The following is a 20635-nucleotide window of genomic DNA, read 5'->3' on the forward strand; positions in this document are numbered from 1 at the left end:
TAAAGAACTTTGGGATCAAATATGTGTTAATATTCAAAAGATTCTTAAAGTGGATTTACAAAAAAACCCAGAACTGTTTCTCTTAGGTTTGATGGAGAAGCAATTCAAGAAACATGGGACTTTGCTTTTATATATGATCACAGCAGCAAGACTTTTATACACACAGAGATGGAAAGATTCACAAATACCTACAGTGGAGGACAGGATTATTGAATTGATGGAGCTGGCCCAAATGGCCAAGTTGACAGCATTGATAAAGGAAAATACTATTTTTGGATTTCTGTCCACTTGGCAACCACTTTTAGATTACTTGCTTGTGTCAGAAAAAAATGAAGTTTTGATTTTGGGTTTTAATGATTAAATGGTTTGATCTGATAGAAATAATGTTATTAAGGTTTAAATAATTGTAAGAGATTATATTTGTAAATGTATTCATATCTGTACTGGAGAAAGTCAGAAGTCACTTTCTGTTTCTACTCTCTCTCTGTTTTACACTTTTATCGTTTTTCTTTTTTATTTAGCTCTGTACTCTAGCATTTCTATATTCTGTCTTTCAACTATACTTTGAAAAATAATAAAGTTCTTTAAAAAAAAGACTTGAAAGCAAGGGTTGTATATAGGTGGAAAACTAGACCTTTTCTCCACACTCAACTATTGACAATTTTCTTTGCCTTGAAAGGAAGCCTATAATTCAGTAGAAGAACTTATCCTGAGTTTTCTTCTTCAACATCTTTCTTGCCACCTTCCTCTAGCTATTAACATCCAGAAAAGTTGAGATAATAAGTTGAGGGTATAAATAAATTTGACAAGGGTCATTAAAGCCCCATTCTGGGTAGTATGGGTTTGCTTCTTGTTGCCTGCTTTTTGTCATCCTTTGTTCCCTGTTTTTTATTATTGTATTGTTTTATTGTCATGGAGAAAATCTATGTGGTTGGTAGGAGTCAAAAATGACTTGATAGCACAGAATCAATCAATCATTTATTGTTTTCTTTGTTAATCGCCCAGAGTAACTGGGAGTTGGACGGTGTAACAATGTAATAAAGAATAATAATTAGCAAGTCTCAGAGTTTTCCTGATAGCTAGAAGGTTAGGATGCTGGCTTCCAATGGAAAAGTCCTTCATTCTTTCAAATTGCCTTGTTTGGATCCTCTGAGGAATAGTTCACTGATATTTTTTTAAATACACAGACATAACATATGTTTACATGCAGAGACAAGCCAGACAGGTTTTCCCACCTTGGCACCTTCAAGATATGCCGGAGATATACACCTCCAATCATCAATTTCATCTACCTAGGTGCCTGAGGTTAAGGAGACGAGAATGGAAATATGGAGAGTTCCAATGGGAGAAGACTGCCTTCACACAAATTTTCTTCAGAGGATTTACCTTCCATTGCAAAGTCAAGGAATTTTTGGTCCTGTGTGAAGGTTTGGGTGGGAAAGGGCATTCTGGAGCACAGCTACGAGTGATGAAGCTGACTGGTTCTGAGCAAGATCCTTTCACTGAATTGTACATAGCATGTATCCTGAAAAATAGAACAAAGTTTAAGAATTATGCTTGTTATTATTGATTTAGCTGTGTGAGTTTCACACCATTACCCAAGCCATCAAAAGTAGTTTGAAAATACTCACCTTAATTTGCTTAGAATAAAGAGCACAGGTCATTTAGGACACCAGAGGTTGTACTTGATGACCTAATGGCAACTTCCAGTTCTAATTTAATTACAACCTTACTCTGCCCTGATCAGCTGTATGTTCTGGAGCATGAAGAATCCTACTCCATGCAAGAGTGAAATAAATAATCTACTCGAAAGGGTGAAACAAGAGTTCTTGCAAACAGGGAAATAGCCCAGCCTCAAGCTCTACAGAGCTGCAACATTTTTGAGGAAAGATTAATTTTAACTGCCCTCTCTAACAGAGTGCAGCTGAGCTGAAAATAAACTGGTTCAGCTCCCAAACACAGACCACAGAATAGGATCACGTGGGTGAAGGCCTGATTCAGATCAAAGACCCCATATAGAAGTGCCCTGCATTAGAAGTCGGAGGGGAGCCCCACTCTTTTTGTCAAACTCTGTAGCATTTTTCTGACGTATTCCTTTCTAGGTGAATGTTTCTGAATCTCACAACTGAATGTTCTATACAGGTTGTCTCAATTTTGTGCCCTCCAAATTTGTTAGGACTGTAATTTCCAGAATTTCCCACAGTCCCAACGCCCTTGAAGGGCAGAAGGCTACAGAGGGCTGACCTGCAATACCAAGTGCAGCACTCACAGAAGCTAAGTGATGGCAAATTTATCTGGATGACAGACCATTGGAAAGCTCATGGAAGAACACGATATAAGCATAATTATGTGAATCTAAGTGATTACTGCATGCAAAAGCACTGAATAAATTAGGTGCATTTAATTATTAATGTTAATATTATTACCCATGTATTTAACAATCCTTCCTACCTCCCCTGCTGAGGGAGCATCATTTGTAATTCTTTGAACAATTATTGTGCCCCCCCCCCAATATGAGACACGGTTCCTTGCTATTTTAAATTAGGAACTACTTAAAAACGGTAGCTAAGCCCTAATATAGGCTTAACATGCTTAGAAAAAAAATGAAAACAAACAAAACACTTCTCCCAAAGCTAGAACAACAAAATACCCATCCTTAAGAAAATCCAATTCAGAACTTCCCTGTCTTCACAATTTAGCTTTGTAATTCTTCTCCCCCATGCTGCTCTCTGATCCTACCTGGTCAAGCCCAAATTCTACAAATGTTAAAGCAATGGGAATAGGAGTTTTTTTCAACACAGAATTCAGTTCCCAATGTACAACATATAAACAGGAAGTCCTCACTTAATGATGGTAATTGGGACTGGAATTTCCATTGCTAAGTGAAAGAGTCATAAAGCACATCACACGACTGTGCCATTTAACAATGGCAACTCTGGCAGTCCCCAGGTACTGTCATTAAGTGAATCATCACGGGTCATTAAGCAAGGACCTCATGTGATCGCAACTTCTCACTTCCTGCCGACTTCCCCATTAACTTTGCTTGAGGGAAGCTGTCTGTGACCACGAGACGCTTCAACGGTCAGAAATGCGGGCCAGTTGCCAAGTGCCTGGATCGCGATCATGTGACCGTGGGGGCACTGAGAGGGCCAGAACTTCAAGGACCGGTCATAAGTACCCCTCGTTCAGCGCTGTTGTATGTTTAAAAGGTTGCTGAATCAGTGGTCATTAACCAAAGACTACCTGTATTTTCACAGAATATTTTCAGTTCTGGTTCAGAGTACTATTGGAATGAAAAATGAATTTTCAGAAGAATTGCCAGTTGTCTCCTGATGGCTGGTGAGAATTAGAACAAATTTATTCATTTGCAGATTTCCCCCATCTGCAGGTATAGTTTAATCATTCATATTCTGTACATGGCCCTAATCAAAGCCTCAAATGTATCAGAATTATCCATAGGCAAAATTTTTAATTAGATAGGATTCCATGGGAAGAAAGATAGTAGAGAGAAAAAGGAAAGGAATTAGATAACCATGTCACTTCAGATGTAAGGAAGCAGGATAGAAATGTTTTAAATAAATGAAATGATGATTAACTCTGAGGCTAGCTCAGATTAAAAAAAAAAACTACTATGCAACAGATTGCAGGGAAGGAGAAATATATTGTGCTGATACTGGTAAGAAAGAACTGTGGCACCTCTGGAAAAAAGAAAGATACCAGCTGCAATGCTTAAGGGGTATTACTCAGTTTCCAAAAAAGAATCTTCCAGAGTACACAAAATTAACTGCATCAAGTCTAGACAAACACCTTGCCAACTGTGAGTTCAGCTAAATTTAGTTTATTTTTCAAACGGCAATGCTCCTATCCTGGTCTAACCCCACCATTAGGCTGAAAATGTCCAAGGGTCTTTCTGTCCTTGTGCATTTGAATGATTCCCCCCTCCCCTCTCTGGATCTCTCTTGACAACCTGAACAATGAATCAGAATTTGTCGGGGGAAGCAAGATTTGTGGCATTCTTTAGCAATAAGGCTAGCAACACAATCCAATATGCCACACAGTTTTCATACAACCATATGAGGGTTAATATTTCAAAAATATCACTGGGCTTTCATCTTATTGTCAACAAATTCAAGGGTCAGTTTATCTGTGGATGAGTTTATATACAGTAAATAAAAAAGAGAGTGCTAGAATTGGAAGCTTAGAAAGGCATTTGTGTGTTATGATGTTGACCTAGGGCTTTAGGTACAGAAACAGCATCACCTGTGAGTCAGTCTCAGATCTTTCCTCCTCCATAATATGGGTGGAATACTGATCTAACTTGTAGGATGATCCTAAAGATGACTAAGAATATTCTAAGCATATGCTAGGTACTATGGTTGGATGAGGTATTTTTAGACAAGACCTAGAAATGTAAGCAGATTTCCCTCCCCTGCAAAAAAAGATAAAACGCAAACCGTCCTGTAACAACAGTTTACAGAAGTTGCTCAAAACTCTCTATGGTATAAAAAAAAATTCTGCTTGGACTACAGTCACCAGGCAGAATACTCCCCAGAATGGATCCAGGTGAAATAAATAAATGTAAATGTTTCTTTCTTATCTAGAATCATGCAGGAAATTGGAGTTTTTGAAAGAAACTTAACATTAAAAAAGGCTGATTGATATCACCTTGGGAAGAAATAGGATACCTACTTCCAGAAGGATGTTACTTATGATAGGTGTGAAAAGCCTGCTTAAGTTGCATTGGAACAAAAAATGAACATGTATTTCCCAGAACAGTTTATCCCTGTAAAAGTGTAACCCCTGAAAACAACATCAAATTTGTAATGACTACAATCTAGACCTAAGACAACATTCTGATCTTTGTGTAGTTTAATGGCTTGGCCTGATATAAACTTCATTTTCATAATTTAAGGTAATATTAAATTATTTTATCGGTTGGACGCCTCCATTAAAAAAAAAGCCTCAGCAGATGGCAGCATTTGGCTGATCTCACGAATTAAACTGGACTGCCCTGGGTTAGTGCTTGGATGGGAGCCCACTTTCTTTTCTCATCCACCTTCATTATTGGTATTTATTTTATTTATTAAATTTATATCACCGCCCGTCTCCCCCAACGGGGAACTCTTGGTGGTTTACAATAACATAACACTAAAAACATAACCACCTAAAATTACCATTAAAATATACATGAATACAAAATGAAATAAGATATGAAACAAAGAAGAAAGCTCCCAAGTTTCTCAAAAGGAAGAACAGGAGTTCAAATAATCTTTGTTAAGGCAACGGGCTAATGTAAGCTTCTTTTCACTATTCCGAAGTATACTCATGGCTTTAGATGACTATTTGTAGTAGGGAAGGGCTTCTAATTATAAAGAGGAATTAAGAAACCCTGTTTGTTTCCTCAGTCTAGCATAATACACAGAGCGGTTCAATAGAAATCAAGGGGGCTCAAGTTACTTACAAGTAACTTAGGTTCACTTAATTTAACTGAGTCTAAATCTGGATCCAACCCACAATTCTCAACCTCCATGATTACTCACTCTGGCATGTTTATCTATAATGAATGTCCTACAATAGATTTTCTATTGATTTCTTCCACCCTCCTGAAATGGATAGAATGATTAAGCAACTATTCAAATTTGAAAAGCTGAATTATTTTCTAATCATACATACAAAATGTCATTCTTGTTCAATGTGTTACCAAATGAAGCCAAAAAAACCCAAAACCAAACCTTAAAGAATTGCTTCTGTTTTTAGGAAGCCAACTAGTAAAACTGAGTCTAGTGATTTTATTCTTATTTCCCAATAATACTCATGAACTCTGTTTCGTTTCAGAAATGATTATCTTGCAATGCTCCCAGCATGCTTAGACACAAAAGCATTCATTGCTAGGATAGAGAGAGACAACTCCCTTTTCTCCACATCAGGGAGAAAGTCTTTTCAAAACTTGAAAAGTTATCTTAACTGTTAAAAGACTTTTCTTTTGAGATTACTAAATTGGGGATGATGGCAAGTTAAGGGTTTTACATAGGAAAACAATGATCTTGGTTTCTTCGGCTGACTAGTCCAGTGTTTCTCAACCTTGGGGACTTTAAGATGGGTGGACTTTAACTCCTAGAATTCCCCTGAACTCTGTCCACCCATCTTAAAATCCCCAAGGTTGAGAAACACTGGGTAGAGAGAAATCTAAAGCACAGAGTAAGGCTGAGGAATGCAAGGAGGCTTCATGTTGCCAAATTCTCTTGTAATGCATGTCAGAATAACGTAAAAAGTCATTCTAAAAATCTAACCTGAGATTTAGGAGTCAACAGAATTGAAAAGATGGGGAAACAGCAAAGACAATGTCCTTGTCCTATGTAATTAGAAAAAGGCAACACATTTTCACTGCCTTAATTTACTTACATTACCACAATGTTCCAAAAGTGTCCACTGTTAAGCCTTCTGAATGTTGAGAAGCCTAGAAAATTTTGTGAACAGCTAAAAAAAAACCCCTCAGTGACACCCTGCTGAAAGCTGATAGTCAGTTTGAGACAACTGTCAGCATTCACTTGGCCAAATCCCCAAAGTGAGAAATGTGCTTATTTTAAAACATTCACAAAATTGTTATTGCTGTCAGCATTTATGCGGAAATGCCAGAACCCATCAAATTTGGGGCATCTGTTATGACATCCAGAATTGAATGTATGAAATTACTGTATCTCACCTGACATGATATTCTGTTGCTGGCCTAAGATCTTTCAGTTTATATTCCAATTCTTCTCCACTGGAAAAGAGACAAAATTGTAAGAAACAAACAAAATTAAAAATGCTGTACTGAATTATCTGACATATATACCTACATATTAAGATCTACTCCCATCTAACATATTCCAATTATATACATGCTCACAGCAGTGAGAAAAAATTTTGCCCAATACTGGAAGAAAAATAAAATCCCAAGAATATCTGATAGGGAACTTAAACTTGGAGAATATGCACAACGCCAAAATTAACAGTATGTATTCACAATAGAAGTTTAACCAAACTTAAGCAAGAATGGTTCCCATGCATACAATCCATTACGCAGCATGGTAAATTTAATAACTTACAGTTTGGCTTCTAAGAGATCTAAATGTTTATTAATACTGTAATTAACAGATGCACAAAAAGGAGGAAGTTAGAAACCAAATAGGTTTCCTCCCCCTTTTTTCATCTATTGGTATTCTAATCATTGTCAGACTTGCTTTGTTCTCTTTTCCTTTTCAGTATCTACAAGAAATCCTCTAGACAATCAGCGTCTTCCAAGTATGATTGCATAGGGATCACTCTTCTCAAGCACTTTGCCCAGAAAATAACTGATGGAATTCTCTGACTCTGGGATTGAAAATGGATGTTTCCAAAAAGTTGCAGAAAACAAACAGATGGACATTTTTGTGATATCAAATAAGCAATTGGCACCCTTCCCATTAAATCAATCCTCTATGAGAAAAGGGATAAAAGGCTAGAGAGGCCTCCCTTTAACATCCTTACTGATAAATGATTCTTTGACCTAAGTCTTTGCTCACTGCAATAAACTCTTCTTGAAAGAATCTTGCTTTCTGGAGTGAGTATGTGGTGAGCCAACAGCTAATTTTACAGAGAGATATACCTGAGTGCCTAGACTGGCTAAAGAGATGAACTAAATAAGGGTTGGCTTAAGCAACCATTTACGGTGGACTGGTTCTGTAAACCAGCTAAATTAAAACCAAATAAACACTGTACCTTAGCAAAATGTGTGAGATTAGTTAATGTCACATTTGTAAACATCCCATACATTAAAAAATGTGCTGTATGGGCAAAAAGGGTTATATGAACTGTCTTGTGTACAGTGTTCCTTATAATGCTTCTATTGTATAAGATTCAGAGTATTTATTTATTTATTTACTTATTTTCTATCCCACCTTTATTATTTTTACAAATAACTCAAGGTGGTGAACATACCAAATACTTCTTCCTCCTCCTATTTTTCCCCACAACAACAACCCTGTAAGGTGCGTTGGGCTGAGAGAGAGTGGCTGGCCCAAGGTCACCCAGCCGGCTTTCAGGTCTAAGGCAGGACTAGAACTCTCGGTCTCCTGGTTTCTAGCCCATTGCCTTAACCACTAGACCAAACTGGCTCTCCTATATTTCTCTCCTATATGGCAGAAACAGGATAAGCTTGGCCAATCTCCCTAAGTCCTATGGCTTCTTATTAAAATGAGGCAGCATCCAGTTTTTGGCAATGCTTTCAGAGGCAATGGGCAGTTCCAGTTTCCTATGGTTTCTTCTCCTTCTAGATGAAACGCACAGTAGCTAAGCAGGCAAGATCCCAATATTCCAGTTTGGCACATATAAATACTTAGCAGGCAACTTTTCCAGCTGGTGAACACTATGGAAAAACCTGCTGGGAGGGGAGGAGGAAATGACAAAAATGGGAAACACTCTGATAGTGGAAGGAATGTCATACTCGACTCTGGAAAAACAATAGTGATTTGTTTCTAGGCCACTGCTGCTTGAAATATAAAAGATTGTATATAACACAGGCACATGCAGATGCCTACCTGTAGATTGTTTTGTACTTCCCATCCCTCCCTTTGTCTGATAAGGCCACTTCGTAAGTACAGGTGTAAGGCAAACCATTGTTGAGTCTATCTTCACTTGAAAGGCCATTTGGAGGAGACCAAGTGAGCAAAACTGTTCTAGCCTGAATGTTTGACACCTTAGGAGATAAAAACAAGATTAGGCTAGTGTTAATGTCAAGATGCATATTGCCATGTCAAAGTGAGTATATGTGTGGTATCAGAAAAGTTATGGACTGTAAATGTAGTTCCACTCAGTCTGTACCAAAAAACACATAACATTAAACATTTTCACAAAATGATATTTAGATCTTGCTTAGGTTCATTAAACAAACAAACAGACAAACCTCCAAACACCTACTTTAGCTCATCGGGCAACGGAAGATGTTGTGTAGCCTTATCATTTTTTTTCTGAACTTATGTAACGTTGTAACACTGATTGCTTTGAGCACCTGGACTGATTAAAAGGGGCATTAAATTAAGCCAGACGTCTTAGAAAAATCTCACAGTCTCAGATTTGATCAGATGGTGCAATCAATCTGCCTCAGTTATACTAATGGCCTGAGATGGTAGCCAAGAAGAAAGATATTTACGGTTAACATACAATATTTGACCTCAGTTAAGAATGTTATAGAATGAAAAAAAAAGGGGGGGGGGGAACATGAGGACAAACGGACATCTGAATTGGATTTCTGGCGCTAGGACATAAACCAGGACAGCTAAAGGGAAAGGGCTTTTTCCCAATATATTTTTTTTATTATGGACATATGGATGCATAACTGTTTTGCATAAATTCAAACAGGGATTTGGAACTTAATGTACCGTAGCCAGCCAATGTTAAATTGGAATGCTTTCTTTCTTTTATGATCACCAGCTAGGACACACATAGCTATGTGGAACATATGGCTGAAAAAACATTTTATCCTTTCATGAACTTTAATAATTTGTAGAACCCAAAGAGTAAAATGAATAGTATTCTTATCTATAGAAGTAAATATGGGAAACTGAGTGAAGAACCAGGTTAAACGTAAGCAGGTTGCACTGCTCCTATTATCGAGGTTTTGTCTCCTGAAGGTGCTACGCAGTAGCAAAAGCCTGCCTGGCCAGCAGCTTAAACAGTGATCCATGGGCCTTCTGGTTCAAATTCATCTCAGCCATGAAGTCAGTCCAGGCCCTCCACCAGGAAGTTTTTAGAGGACACTGCATTGATGTCTAATTCCTGGTTATAGAGTTCTCTGGAGAAACCAACTGGATATGGGAAGATATTCATGTTATGAAATTCCCCACAATTCTTCAGATTGCCCAACACAGTGACACATGGCTTTGTGGAATAAGAGAACACCATGTGTAACTTCATGTGTCTACTTGTATGGATAGCTAAGGCAGATTCCATTCACTGGATTTGAATTGGGGAGGAAAAAACCCAACAGTATATATGAGATGTTACTATCTGATGCACACAATCTATTCACAAAGGTCATTTTGCCATTGTGAATACTCCATTGAAAACATACAATATCAGAAATGAATGAGATCTGTATTTTTGCACAGAATTACTATAAGCTGGTTAAATTTTTTATAAGCTTCCTTTTAAGTTAAGAGAAAGATTTATTACTGTATAGAAACAAATACAAGTAGAATGTCCAAAGGCACATTTTCTTTATGTGGCCATACAAGTTATTTAGTTCTGCACATTAATTATTACTAGCTATTACATTACAGCAAAAATGTCTGTTTTCAATTATGCAACCATATGACAGCTCATTCTGTGTACGTGCCTGTCAGAAATAAACATTTTAAAAGTTAAAATACTACTTTAAATCTTCCATGAAACACTTCCAAACTGCCTATTAATTCAAGACCTGGACTACATAGTGACTGGCATTTTTTCTGCATTCAGGTCATAACAACAGTAATAGAAATGTTGCATTAATCTTTGTCAGTAGTTTGTTTAAATGGTTTCATTCCTTTAAAACCACCTGAAATGGTTTAAGTCATATTGCAAAGTAACCTTCCCCCACTTGGCATCAACCAGATGTGCTGGTACTCCACAGTGCCAAATTCTCAGCCCCTATGGCCAAAGTCTTGTTCCCCAAACATTTCAATACTGGCAAGTTGGCAATGCTTTAAGAGCCAAGGGAAGTGAGGTTGACCAAGGCATAAAATTTGAACTAAGAACAATTTGTTTTAAACTTTCAGGATTATACTATAGTTATTTATTTATTTATATATAGTATAGCTGCCAATCTCATATATGTGACTCTGGGCAGCTCACAACAATTGAAGCACCAACAACATTAAGAAATTTACAAGAAAAAAGCAAATAAAAATATTACATTAAAAGCATTAAACCACTCTGATCAGCAGCTGATATACAAAACATTCACAGCATTCAATATAGCCATCAAACAGGTTCCATACCACCACTGGACCCCCAAGGCCAAGAGCTTAAACCATGTCTTCAGGGCCTTTCGAAAGGCCATAGGGTTGGGGCCAGTCTGATCGCTGGGGGAATGATGTTCCAAAGGGCGGGGGCCCTGACAGAAAAGGCTGTCCTCCTAGGCCCCATCAGATGACATTCCTTAATAGATGGGACCCATAGCATGCCTCTCCTGCCAGAGATAATGGAATGGGTAGATGTAACTGGGGAGAGGCGGTCCCTCAGATAACCCAGTCCCATGCCATGTAGGCCTAGTAATGTTTCCTTTAACTGAAATATGCAACTAATAATAATAAAGAAAATCATCAATATTACTCTTTGAGTCTATCCTGACCATGGTTTTCAGATTTTGCACACTATTATCTGGCAAAATAAAGTTACTGCTGTAACTTTGTGTATTACTTACACACATGTAAGTAATATGACAAGCGGTCGTATTACATATGTGATGAAGTTACATGTAGAGCATATAGGTCATCACAAATGAATGCTAGTAAATGCTTTGCACCCAACTATTTCCCTGCATAATCTCTGAATACCACACATGTGAAAGGAAAGCTAGAAATAAGATGGAAGGAATGTTGGAGAGAGTGTTTTATGTATTTATGGAGACTATTTCTGCACATCCGCTTGTTTTGAAAAGGCGAATGACTCACGGTCTGACTGTAAGAGTGGCTGCAGCAATTAAAAATTTCAGATAAGCAGTGGGAGCTGGGTCAGATGAGCATCATGGCAGTTGAATGGGCTGAGCTAAGCTAGTGAGGACAATGATCCTGGGACCAGCTTCTTTGCTGGACGTGGTGCTTTGAGTTGCAATCCACTTTTTGAAGGGGTCGGTGTTTTAAATGGACAATTTTTTGAAAAATAACCAAGTCACACATCAGTTCGGAAGTGGAGCAGAGCATTCTGAAGTACCACCCACTGGATTAAACCACTGGAGCTGGTTAGTGAGAGCTGTTGCACTTTCTAGCCAACTCCACAGAGCTCCTTAATCACAGTCAGTGCTCTTCTATGGCTCAGCAGAATGTAGCAATGCTGGAGCAGCCACCATGGACCAGAAATTTGAAACCATGGCTGTTTGTTGGTTTAAAATTCTGCTTAATCAGAAGAGCTATTTGCTCTGAGTTCACATGTGCAGGATATGGATAATGAGATGGAACATACAGTCATGTTTACCATCTGGAGTGGTCTAATCTGGCATACATTCATGCTCACACTGGAAATCAGTTAAATACTTTCATCTACACTCAGAAATCCTAAAGATGAATGGCTAGAACCAGAAGCTTTCTCTGGAGAAACGAGTCTTTCACCGAGTTCGGATATTATGTTAAGGTGGCTGGCTTAATTTTACTTTGTTGAATAAACCACAACTGGCTGAGTTCTATGGATGGGCAGTGCTTCTGAGGCAAACCTAAAAAAAGGGTTTGCAGAGCTTGCAGGGAGCAAATGTTGTACTTTTCTACAACTCCTTAAAGCAACTGTGTGATTCTGGGAGAAGACAAAGCTGCATTAAAGAGTTGCAGAGAAGTCCCTGCATACTGAAAAGCACCTTTGAGAATCAAATCTGAAGCACTTCACAAGCTAACTCAGTTCTTTCAATGTGCTAAGCTAAAAGAGGGGGAGAGAAAAAGAAGATGGCTTAGCACATGTGAAGCCAGACAAAAAAAGCTAGAATTTATGGCATGTACTCCTCTTTTGACTAGTCAAAGCCATAGCATTAGTATCTCACTATTTATAATGATAAAAGGTAAAGGTAAAGGTTCCCCTTGACATTAAGTCCAGTTGTGTCCAACCCTAGGGAGCGGTGCTCATCTCCGTTTCAAAGCCGAAGAGCCGGCGTTTGTCCGTAGACACTTCTGTGGTCATGTGACCGGCATGACTACACGGAACGCCATTACCTGCCTGCCGAAGCAGTACCTATTAATCTACTCACATTTGCATGTTTTCGAACTGCTTGGTGTGCAGGAGCTGGGACTAGCAACAGGAGCTCACCCCGTCACGCGGATTCGAACCGCTGACCTTCTGATTGGCAAGCTCAGCAGCTCAGCGGTTTAACCCGCAGCGCCACCGCGTCCCACATTTATAATGATAAGACCAACTAATTCACACCATCTTGCAAATAAAATGTAGTTATTATAATAGATTGACATAATATACATCTCCCCTTTGGGGGAGATGGGCGATGATAAAAATTTGGAATAAATACATAAATAAAAAAATACGTCTTATCTTTAATGTTGCCAATTTGGGTTAAACCTATCTGTCACATACCTGTGGTTTCTCAATTCCAGAAAGAACATATTGGACCTTCTTTGTTTCTGTGTCACATTCTACACAAGAGAGAAAGAAAGAGAGGGAGACAGATTAGCAATATATAACCCTAACCCTAACCCTAAGATTTCTGTATCTGAGGCAATGCATGCTAACCCCTCTCATCACAGATAATCCAAAGTGGGCTATAAACAAATTAGCATGGGCTTAGCAACCGTGTGCTTAGGTATGAAGAACCGGAAGTGGCTGAATTACAACTGTCATCAAATGTGGGCTATGCCAAGGGATCCTGGGAGTCGTAATTCAATTTTTGGATAAATAGAATGCTTAACAAGTGGTTCAACGTTGAACAGATAGTTAAACAAGGATGCATGATATCCCCTTGGTTGTATAATATACTTATGGATAAATGTATAAAGAACGCTCATGGTGATGGCAGAGGTGAGTCTATGTATATTTTTGTATGCAGATTATGTGGTGGTGTAGTCTGAGAACCCAAATGATTTGCACTGAATGTTAAAAAGCAAGGATAAATCTTGTATCCTATGTCTGTCTCTGTCTTAAATGGGCATAGAGACAGACAGGCAAACTGGCAGACACACAAGATTAAAAAAGGTGGTCTATGTTGCTATAGGTCCCTGTTTTCCTCCTTGAATGCCATTTGGGCAGCAAGGCTGGTTATAAATCAAAGGAATATTTACTTATTTATAAATAGTATGAAATTGGTCTGAAATATGTTGGAAAAGTCATGTGAACACTGCTTTGACTGGATTTTGCCAAGAGACTAATTAAGATAAAATCACTGTAACTGTACTTCATAAAACAATCATTCCAGGCTTCCAGCTAAACTGTTCTTGTTAAGTTCAGATTCTTGGAAAAAGGAAACACATCACAGGGACATTTTTAGCCTTCCTCCAAGCCCAACAATGTGATTCAGAGGTCTAATGGGCAGATTCCTGAGTCCTACTTGTAGCTGCTTGGCTTCAGAAACCACTGGATGAGCCAGCTGAATCTGATGTAGAGAAATGGTAAAATAAACCATTCCAATGAGCAGGCTGGATCAGACCCAAAGTCCTAGCTGATTTAGCATCCTCCCTCCCACGGTTGTTTCATCCTACATTTGTCCTCTAGCAATTGGTCTTCAGAACTTCCCTGCTGCAAATATTTAGATGACTAGAACCCACTGGGAGCCTTATCTTTCCCAAACAAAATGCATCCTTGGGCAACCAGATTTCTGTATGATGTCTTCCTTGTTTCCCCCGCAACCCACCAGTCCTATTTCATACACTCAATATCTGCTCTGCAGGACCGGAGGACCACCTGTGGCAGATTTTGAGAGTCTGGTGGGAGGGTCTGAGGGATAAGGGAATGTGCCTCTTCTGGATTCCCAAAACAAAAGCATTTCTGTTGCTAGAAATACTCCCACTGGATTTTAACCATGGATTTGTAATTCCTTTTCAAAGCCATCAGATTTGTTGGTCATTACCACAGCATGTGGCTAAACTCTGAATGTTGGGAAAAATTACTTCCTCTTTGTGTGCCTTTGGCTTCACATTATTAATGCCATGACCAAACAGGAATCAGAACCTGAATTTTGGGGGGAAAAATTAATTTCCTGTGCATTGATAGAGAAGAGTATTTTGCATCATCTGAAAAAAGCTGAAGAACAGTTCATAGTGTCATAAATAAGATAGGTTATTTATTTTATGTCAGCAAAATGCTAAGTTCTGCAGAGAAAAGGACTTATGGATCTGCCTATAGTTTCACCGGTGGGAAATCTACTGTACAGCTAACCAGCCAAAATTGTCTTGATCCTGTTGATCCTGGAATCTGGATCAATGCCGATTTACATTCTAACAATCTAGCAGCTAGTCATTTTTGCCGTACAGGGACATACCAGGAAAGAGAGAATATGGTATTAAAAGATGATCATGCTACAGCTCAGAGAATGACAGATTATACTAAACTTGTAAGTTTCAGACCATTTCCTTCAAAAGGAAGAAAATACAAAATAATTACTCATTTGCTGATAAAGACTGTTTCTGTTTTTTTTAGTATTAATATAATAGCATTTTTTAGCATTAATAGCAACTCATCCATCTGGCACTGCCTTTCAGAGGAAACCTTATCTCGTTGCCTCCTCCTCTTCCTCTTCCTCCTCTTCTTCTTCGAATAATTTAGGAATACAGAGTGGGCTATTGTTACTTCATCTGTCTTCCTGCTTCTTCTTCTGAATTGCTGAGAATAATATACCTAATGTCTGAAACCATTTCAGTCACGCAAGAAGCCTTGGTGATATAATTCATACCTTTATCAATTCAAGGTTGGATCACCAGGTACTTTACACGGGGCTCTCTTTGAAGATACTCAGAAACTGCAATCGATGCAAAAGGAGATAATGTGCCTGGCTGAAGGGTGGGAGCTGTTTTGTGGTCCTGCATTGGCTTCTCATACGTTTCTGGGTACAATTCTAAGTGCTTGTTTAAGTCTATAAAGCCCATGAGAATTAGTCCGAAATTCTCTTCTGTTCTGAAAGAAGTATCTAAAGCAATTTTTTCCCATTGAATTGCGAACTCTTCTGCACACTTCTTGTCTGATGTGTTGGAAATGCAACACATCAAGTCTTTTTTTTTTTTAACATTAGAAACATATTTTAAAAATGCCTGGATGAGCCTGGCAAGTTGCTTTCTAGGATATGGAATTCAACTTGCGTATTATCATTCTAGCCACAATTAAGATAGATCCAAACCATCTAATCTCAGATTGCAATATTCACTTTGTAATTTTCTGAACAGATTTTTTTTTTTGCAGTCCAGCTGTTAACAGTCTCCTTTAAGTAACAATCAGCATAGTTTCCAGGGCTCGCCACTGCTTCTTGAAATAGAGGGACAGGGATTCCTCCTTTTTTCCCCATAACAACATTCTTTGTTATTACATCACCTTAGCTACCAGAAGCAGAAACTGAGTCATGCTTGACCTTTAAACCTTAACACACGGACCAGATTTTCTCTCTTTTGACTGCTTAAACCACATGCAGCAATGAGATAAAAATAAAATCCCAAAGATCAATGAACGTTTTCTTTCAACTGTGGAAAATGCAACAAGTTTACTAATGTAATAGGTTAGTAATATAACAGTTCATATGTTAACCCTTTTCAGCTCAGCAATAACTTGTTTCTTCTAGTTCAAGCACACAGTAGGAACAAGACACTAAAACTATATAATAAATATAATAGTTATTTTAGAGCAGTTTTCCACCCCTAGTTTCCTTTAGATGTGTAGGGACCAATATTTCCCAAACTCCAATCAGAAGACAGATAAAAATTATTAATAAACATATCTGGCTGTTGTAATCCTAAAACAATTTGAGGACACAGCACTGAGAAAATAAAGCTGTAAATATATTGACTAGCAGAGAATTACTGATACTTAGAGGGAGGATTGATAGGCGTCCTTTATTTTCAGGAAGATACTCTGCATTTATAGGCAGACATGAGAAGCACACACTGATGGTCCTCAGACTTCTATGTCTGATTAATCATTTTTGACCCCAACTCTGTATTCAAAATTAATTGGCAAAAATCAGACACCTTATCTGTTCCCACAATTTTTTCCTATAATGGCACCAGGGCAAACTGTGAGTCAGGACAGGCACTGGAGTGTAGTTGGTTTTGTATGTTATAGAGAGTTGGCGGACTGAGATGATGGGGTTGGATGGTGTTGACAGTCCTCTGGTACCACTGCATATGTCAACAATTTTTCAAAACGCTTATTGGTGCCTCTGGAGTTAATGGTGTGTGTGGCTTGGAATCGCCCTGTGGAGAGCTGGCTCCTGGAGAGAGGTTGGTATTATCAGAAAGGGTCCAGAAGCCAAAGAAGGCACTGTAGCTGGTTACCAAGATGGAAATGAAATAGTTAAACTAGGGCCAGAGATCAGTTGTTTGGTGGCAGAAAGAACAGTTCTACAGATCAACTGTTAAGCACCGGAACACGTTCTCCCAGAGATCATCTAATGAAAAAACTGTCTGTCTGTCTGTCTAACATATAAATAAAATAATAATTATTACTTTAATTATTAAATTAAATGTGACTATAAAATAAATAATTACATAATTAACAATTAATTAAATTTAATAATTAATTTATTTAATGGCCATTTAATAATTATTAATAATGTTATTTAGTATTTATATTAATATTGTATGTGTATAAATTATATATATATATATATATATATATATATATATATATATATAAATGCCCATTTTATATATATAAATATGTATAATAGTGTGGATTAGAAAGTGATTTGTAACCAAGATAATTACGAAGGCTCCTACAAAGTCATTGAACATAAGATATGAAAGATCCAGAACAAATAAGTCATCATCTATTAAAAGAACAAGAAGATAAAACCAGAATGAAACCTTTTCAAATAATGCCTGAAATGTATCTCATTCATAGCCATGAAGTCTTAAATTGAACCTGTTAAGAATAATTTGACTTCAATTCTGGTTAGGAACTAGGTCAGCATCCCATCTACAGCTGGTATTGCAGATAAAGATTTCATTCAAGACTTTGCATTCACACGTTCATGGAAATTGTGGATGCATGCTAATACGTACTGTGTACCTCCATTCAGTCCAAATATATGGGACTGTTCAAAGGGCTATGCAAGTGGGAGTTCAGCTGTAGCACCCATATGCAATTATTTAAAGTAGACACATCTTTTCTCATAATAAAACTATGGTGGAGTTTTCTAACACATCTCTGAAAATCCAGCCTTCCCCAACTTGGTGCCATTCCAGCAGAGCTGGACTTCAATTTTCACCATCTAGTAGGGCCATGTTGAAGTCCCACCCATCAGGAGGGAAAGTTGGTTGAGAAAAGCCACCATAATCCAATTTTCATTTAATTAGGTTTGGTTTGTGATGTTGTCCGTTTTTATAATTAACATGACTTCAGGGACTGTGGAATGATTCTGTACTCTAAGGCCTGGCCCTTAGTGGGTTTTTCAAGAGTCAAGATACAAATTTTGAAAAGACAGATTTCCAAAGGCAATGAAAGGAAAGCTGAAAGTCCAGACTAATCTCTTAGAGTCCTCATTCATCCACTTCAAGAGCCACTTGGCTTTTGTGGAGAGAAGGGGAGAATATTTCTGCATCTTATTGGATGCAGACAAGGTGAAGAGGAAGCCTTAGCCAACTCATGATTTAATAAGAAAGAAAGCAAACTTGATTAACTATTTCTCAGAATTAGTCTTTTAACTCCAAGTCATGCTAGAATGCAGCCAAAGCAATAAAAGGCTTGTTGCATAGTTAGATATTGTTTTAACAAAGCTTCAAAAGTGAATTGAATTATGCAGCCAGGTAGCAGTAAATTAACTTCTAATTAAAAAAAAAAAAGCTAATAGATATTGTGGTGTTCTGTAAATTTTGGTTTACAGCTGAATGCAGCTTTGAAATTGCAAACATCCCATCTGCTCAGCAGCTGCATACTCTAATCCTCTTTAATAACTTCAGCTTCTCCCCCATAAGAATCCAGGGTTCTTCAAACTTTTTCTTTGCATTCAATGCCAGAAATCTTTTCCCTTTCCTTTCTGAGTTCTTAAACAGATATTTCTGTTCAGTAAATGCTATATATGCATGACGGTGCCCTAGAAGACTGCTCAAAGCATCCTGGTGCTCACCGTACCAAACACTTAGCTCGTTACAGAAATGTTGGGGCAAGACAGAGGTAACTGTACATAAAGATGAAGAAAATGGTAACTATTCCTGGTACACTGGATACCCAAAGGACCACAGAAATTGCAGAACCTCTAGAATAGGCTTCAGTTGAGGTCCCCTTAATTAAACAATGTCATCTAACAGGGCCTAAGAAGCATACCTTCTCTGTTATGGTGTCTGCCCTTTGAAGTAGTATCCCCACTAGAGATCTGTACGGCTCTTACTCTAATAATTTGAAAACCTGGCTGTCCTCCAGGCCTTGATGTAGGATGGCTACATCATGAGCCCCTGCAAGTTGTTTTTTATTGCTATTTTTGGTTTTTCTCTTCTGGACAACAATGATCTGCTTCTTAATTTTTTTATTGTTTTAAAATGTAAGCTGCTTGGAGTCATTTGGAGTTGGGTGGCTTACAGACTGTATAAATAAATACATTCTCTAAGGCACCCAAGAAAGATCATACACACAAATACCAAGAGAGGGATTGCATAGCGTAATATTGCAAGTACCCAAGGAGAACAAGGCACCATGCTATCTGTAAGTCACGGTTACTCATCCATTCCTTCTTTCCATATACTACAGTACCTTTCTTCCAGAAACTCAATACAATGTACACCAGACTCCCTCCAATTTTATCCCTGCAACAGTCCTGTGAGGCATACTGCATTGAGAAATAGCAACTGGCTCAAAGTCATCCAGGAAGCTTCCATGGCTGAAGATGGATTAGAATCTGCATTTTACAAGCCCTAATCCGCCATCTTCAGTACTATATACGTTGTTCTACCTTTTCTTCCTCACAAACAGTGCCCTTGCTTTTCAATTGAATGATGCAGCATCCACACATATATGAATATTAGCAGGGTTAGCTCCAACTCCTACTGACTTTGGGGGATGAAAATAATCCTGATCAGTGCCCATGATGCTGTACTATGGTTGACTTTTCACACATGGGAGAAGAAGCACACAGAACTATAGGAACAAACTTTGTAGCTCTTGAGCAGCAACCAAATTGGGAAAAAATATTTGCAGCTATCAGTCATCTGTGCTTATTTACTGAACAGCAAGGAGCAGGGTTTCTCTACCAGGGTTCTATGGCACCCTAGGGTTCCACGAGAGGTCACTAGGGGTTTCCTAGGAGATCACGATTTATTTAAAAAATTATTTCAAATTCGGGCAACTTCACATTAAAGAAGTAAGTTTCATTCTTTATTTTCAGTTTAAGAACACTGTTAATGCATATTAACACTGTTAATGCACCCAGGAAAGGAATATAATAATTTTGTAACTTCTGGCCTATATTTGAACCTGAATGTGCAGGGGTTCCCCAAGGCCTGGAAAATATTTCAAGGGTACCTCCAGGGTCAAAAGATTGAGAAAGGCGAGCGAGATGGGTGGCAGAGTAAGTAAGTAAGTAAGTAAGTAAATAAATAAATAAAGTGATGTGAAACAACTAAGACACTTATAAAATATCAAAGCCATAAATATATATCATTAGGCACTGCAGATTTATAACCATAGGCATTAAAACACTGTTAAAGAAAGGCAGTCAGGAACAGATGCCCTTTTAAAACAAACCTGCTGATGCATACTACAAGGATGATGCACTGTCCTATATAGATGGAAT

General features: G+C 38.1%; 1 protein-coding gene across 1 annotated transcript in view; it reads right to left on the minus strand.

Moving 5' to 3' along the window:
* FNDC3B (fibronectin type III domain containing 3B) overlaps positions 1-20635 on the minus strand; it is a 273381-nt gene that overhangs the window by 70346 nt on the left and 182400 nt on the right. Inside the window, exons 7-10 of the mRNA XM_063306442.1 lie at positions 13288-13346; positions 8559-8716; positions 6704-6763; positions 1387-1525 (exon numbers count right to left, since the gene is read on the minus strand). Of these exons, the coding sequence (XP_063162512.1) occupies positions 1387-1525; positions 6704-6763; positions 8559-8716; positions 13288-13346 (416 nt within the window). The remainder of the gene's footprint in view (positions 1-1386; positions 1526-6703; positions 6764-8558; positions 8717-13287; positions 13347-20635) is intronic.

The sequence above is a fragment of the Candoia aspera genome, chromosome 6 (assembly GCF_035149785.1).
Source record: "Candoia aspera isolate rCanAsp1 chromosome 6, rCanAsp1.hap2, whole genome shotgun sequence".
NCBI lineage: Eukaryota > Metazoa > Chordata > Lepidosauria > Squamata > Boidae > Candoia > Candoia aspera.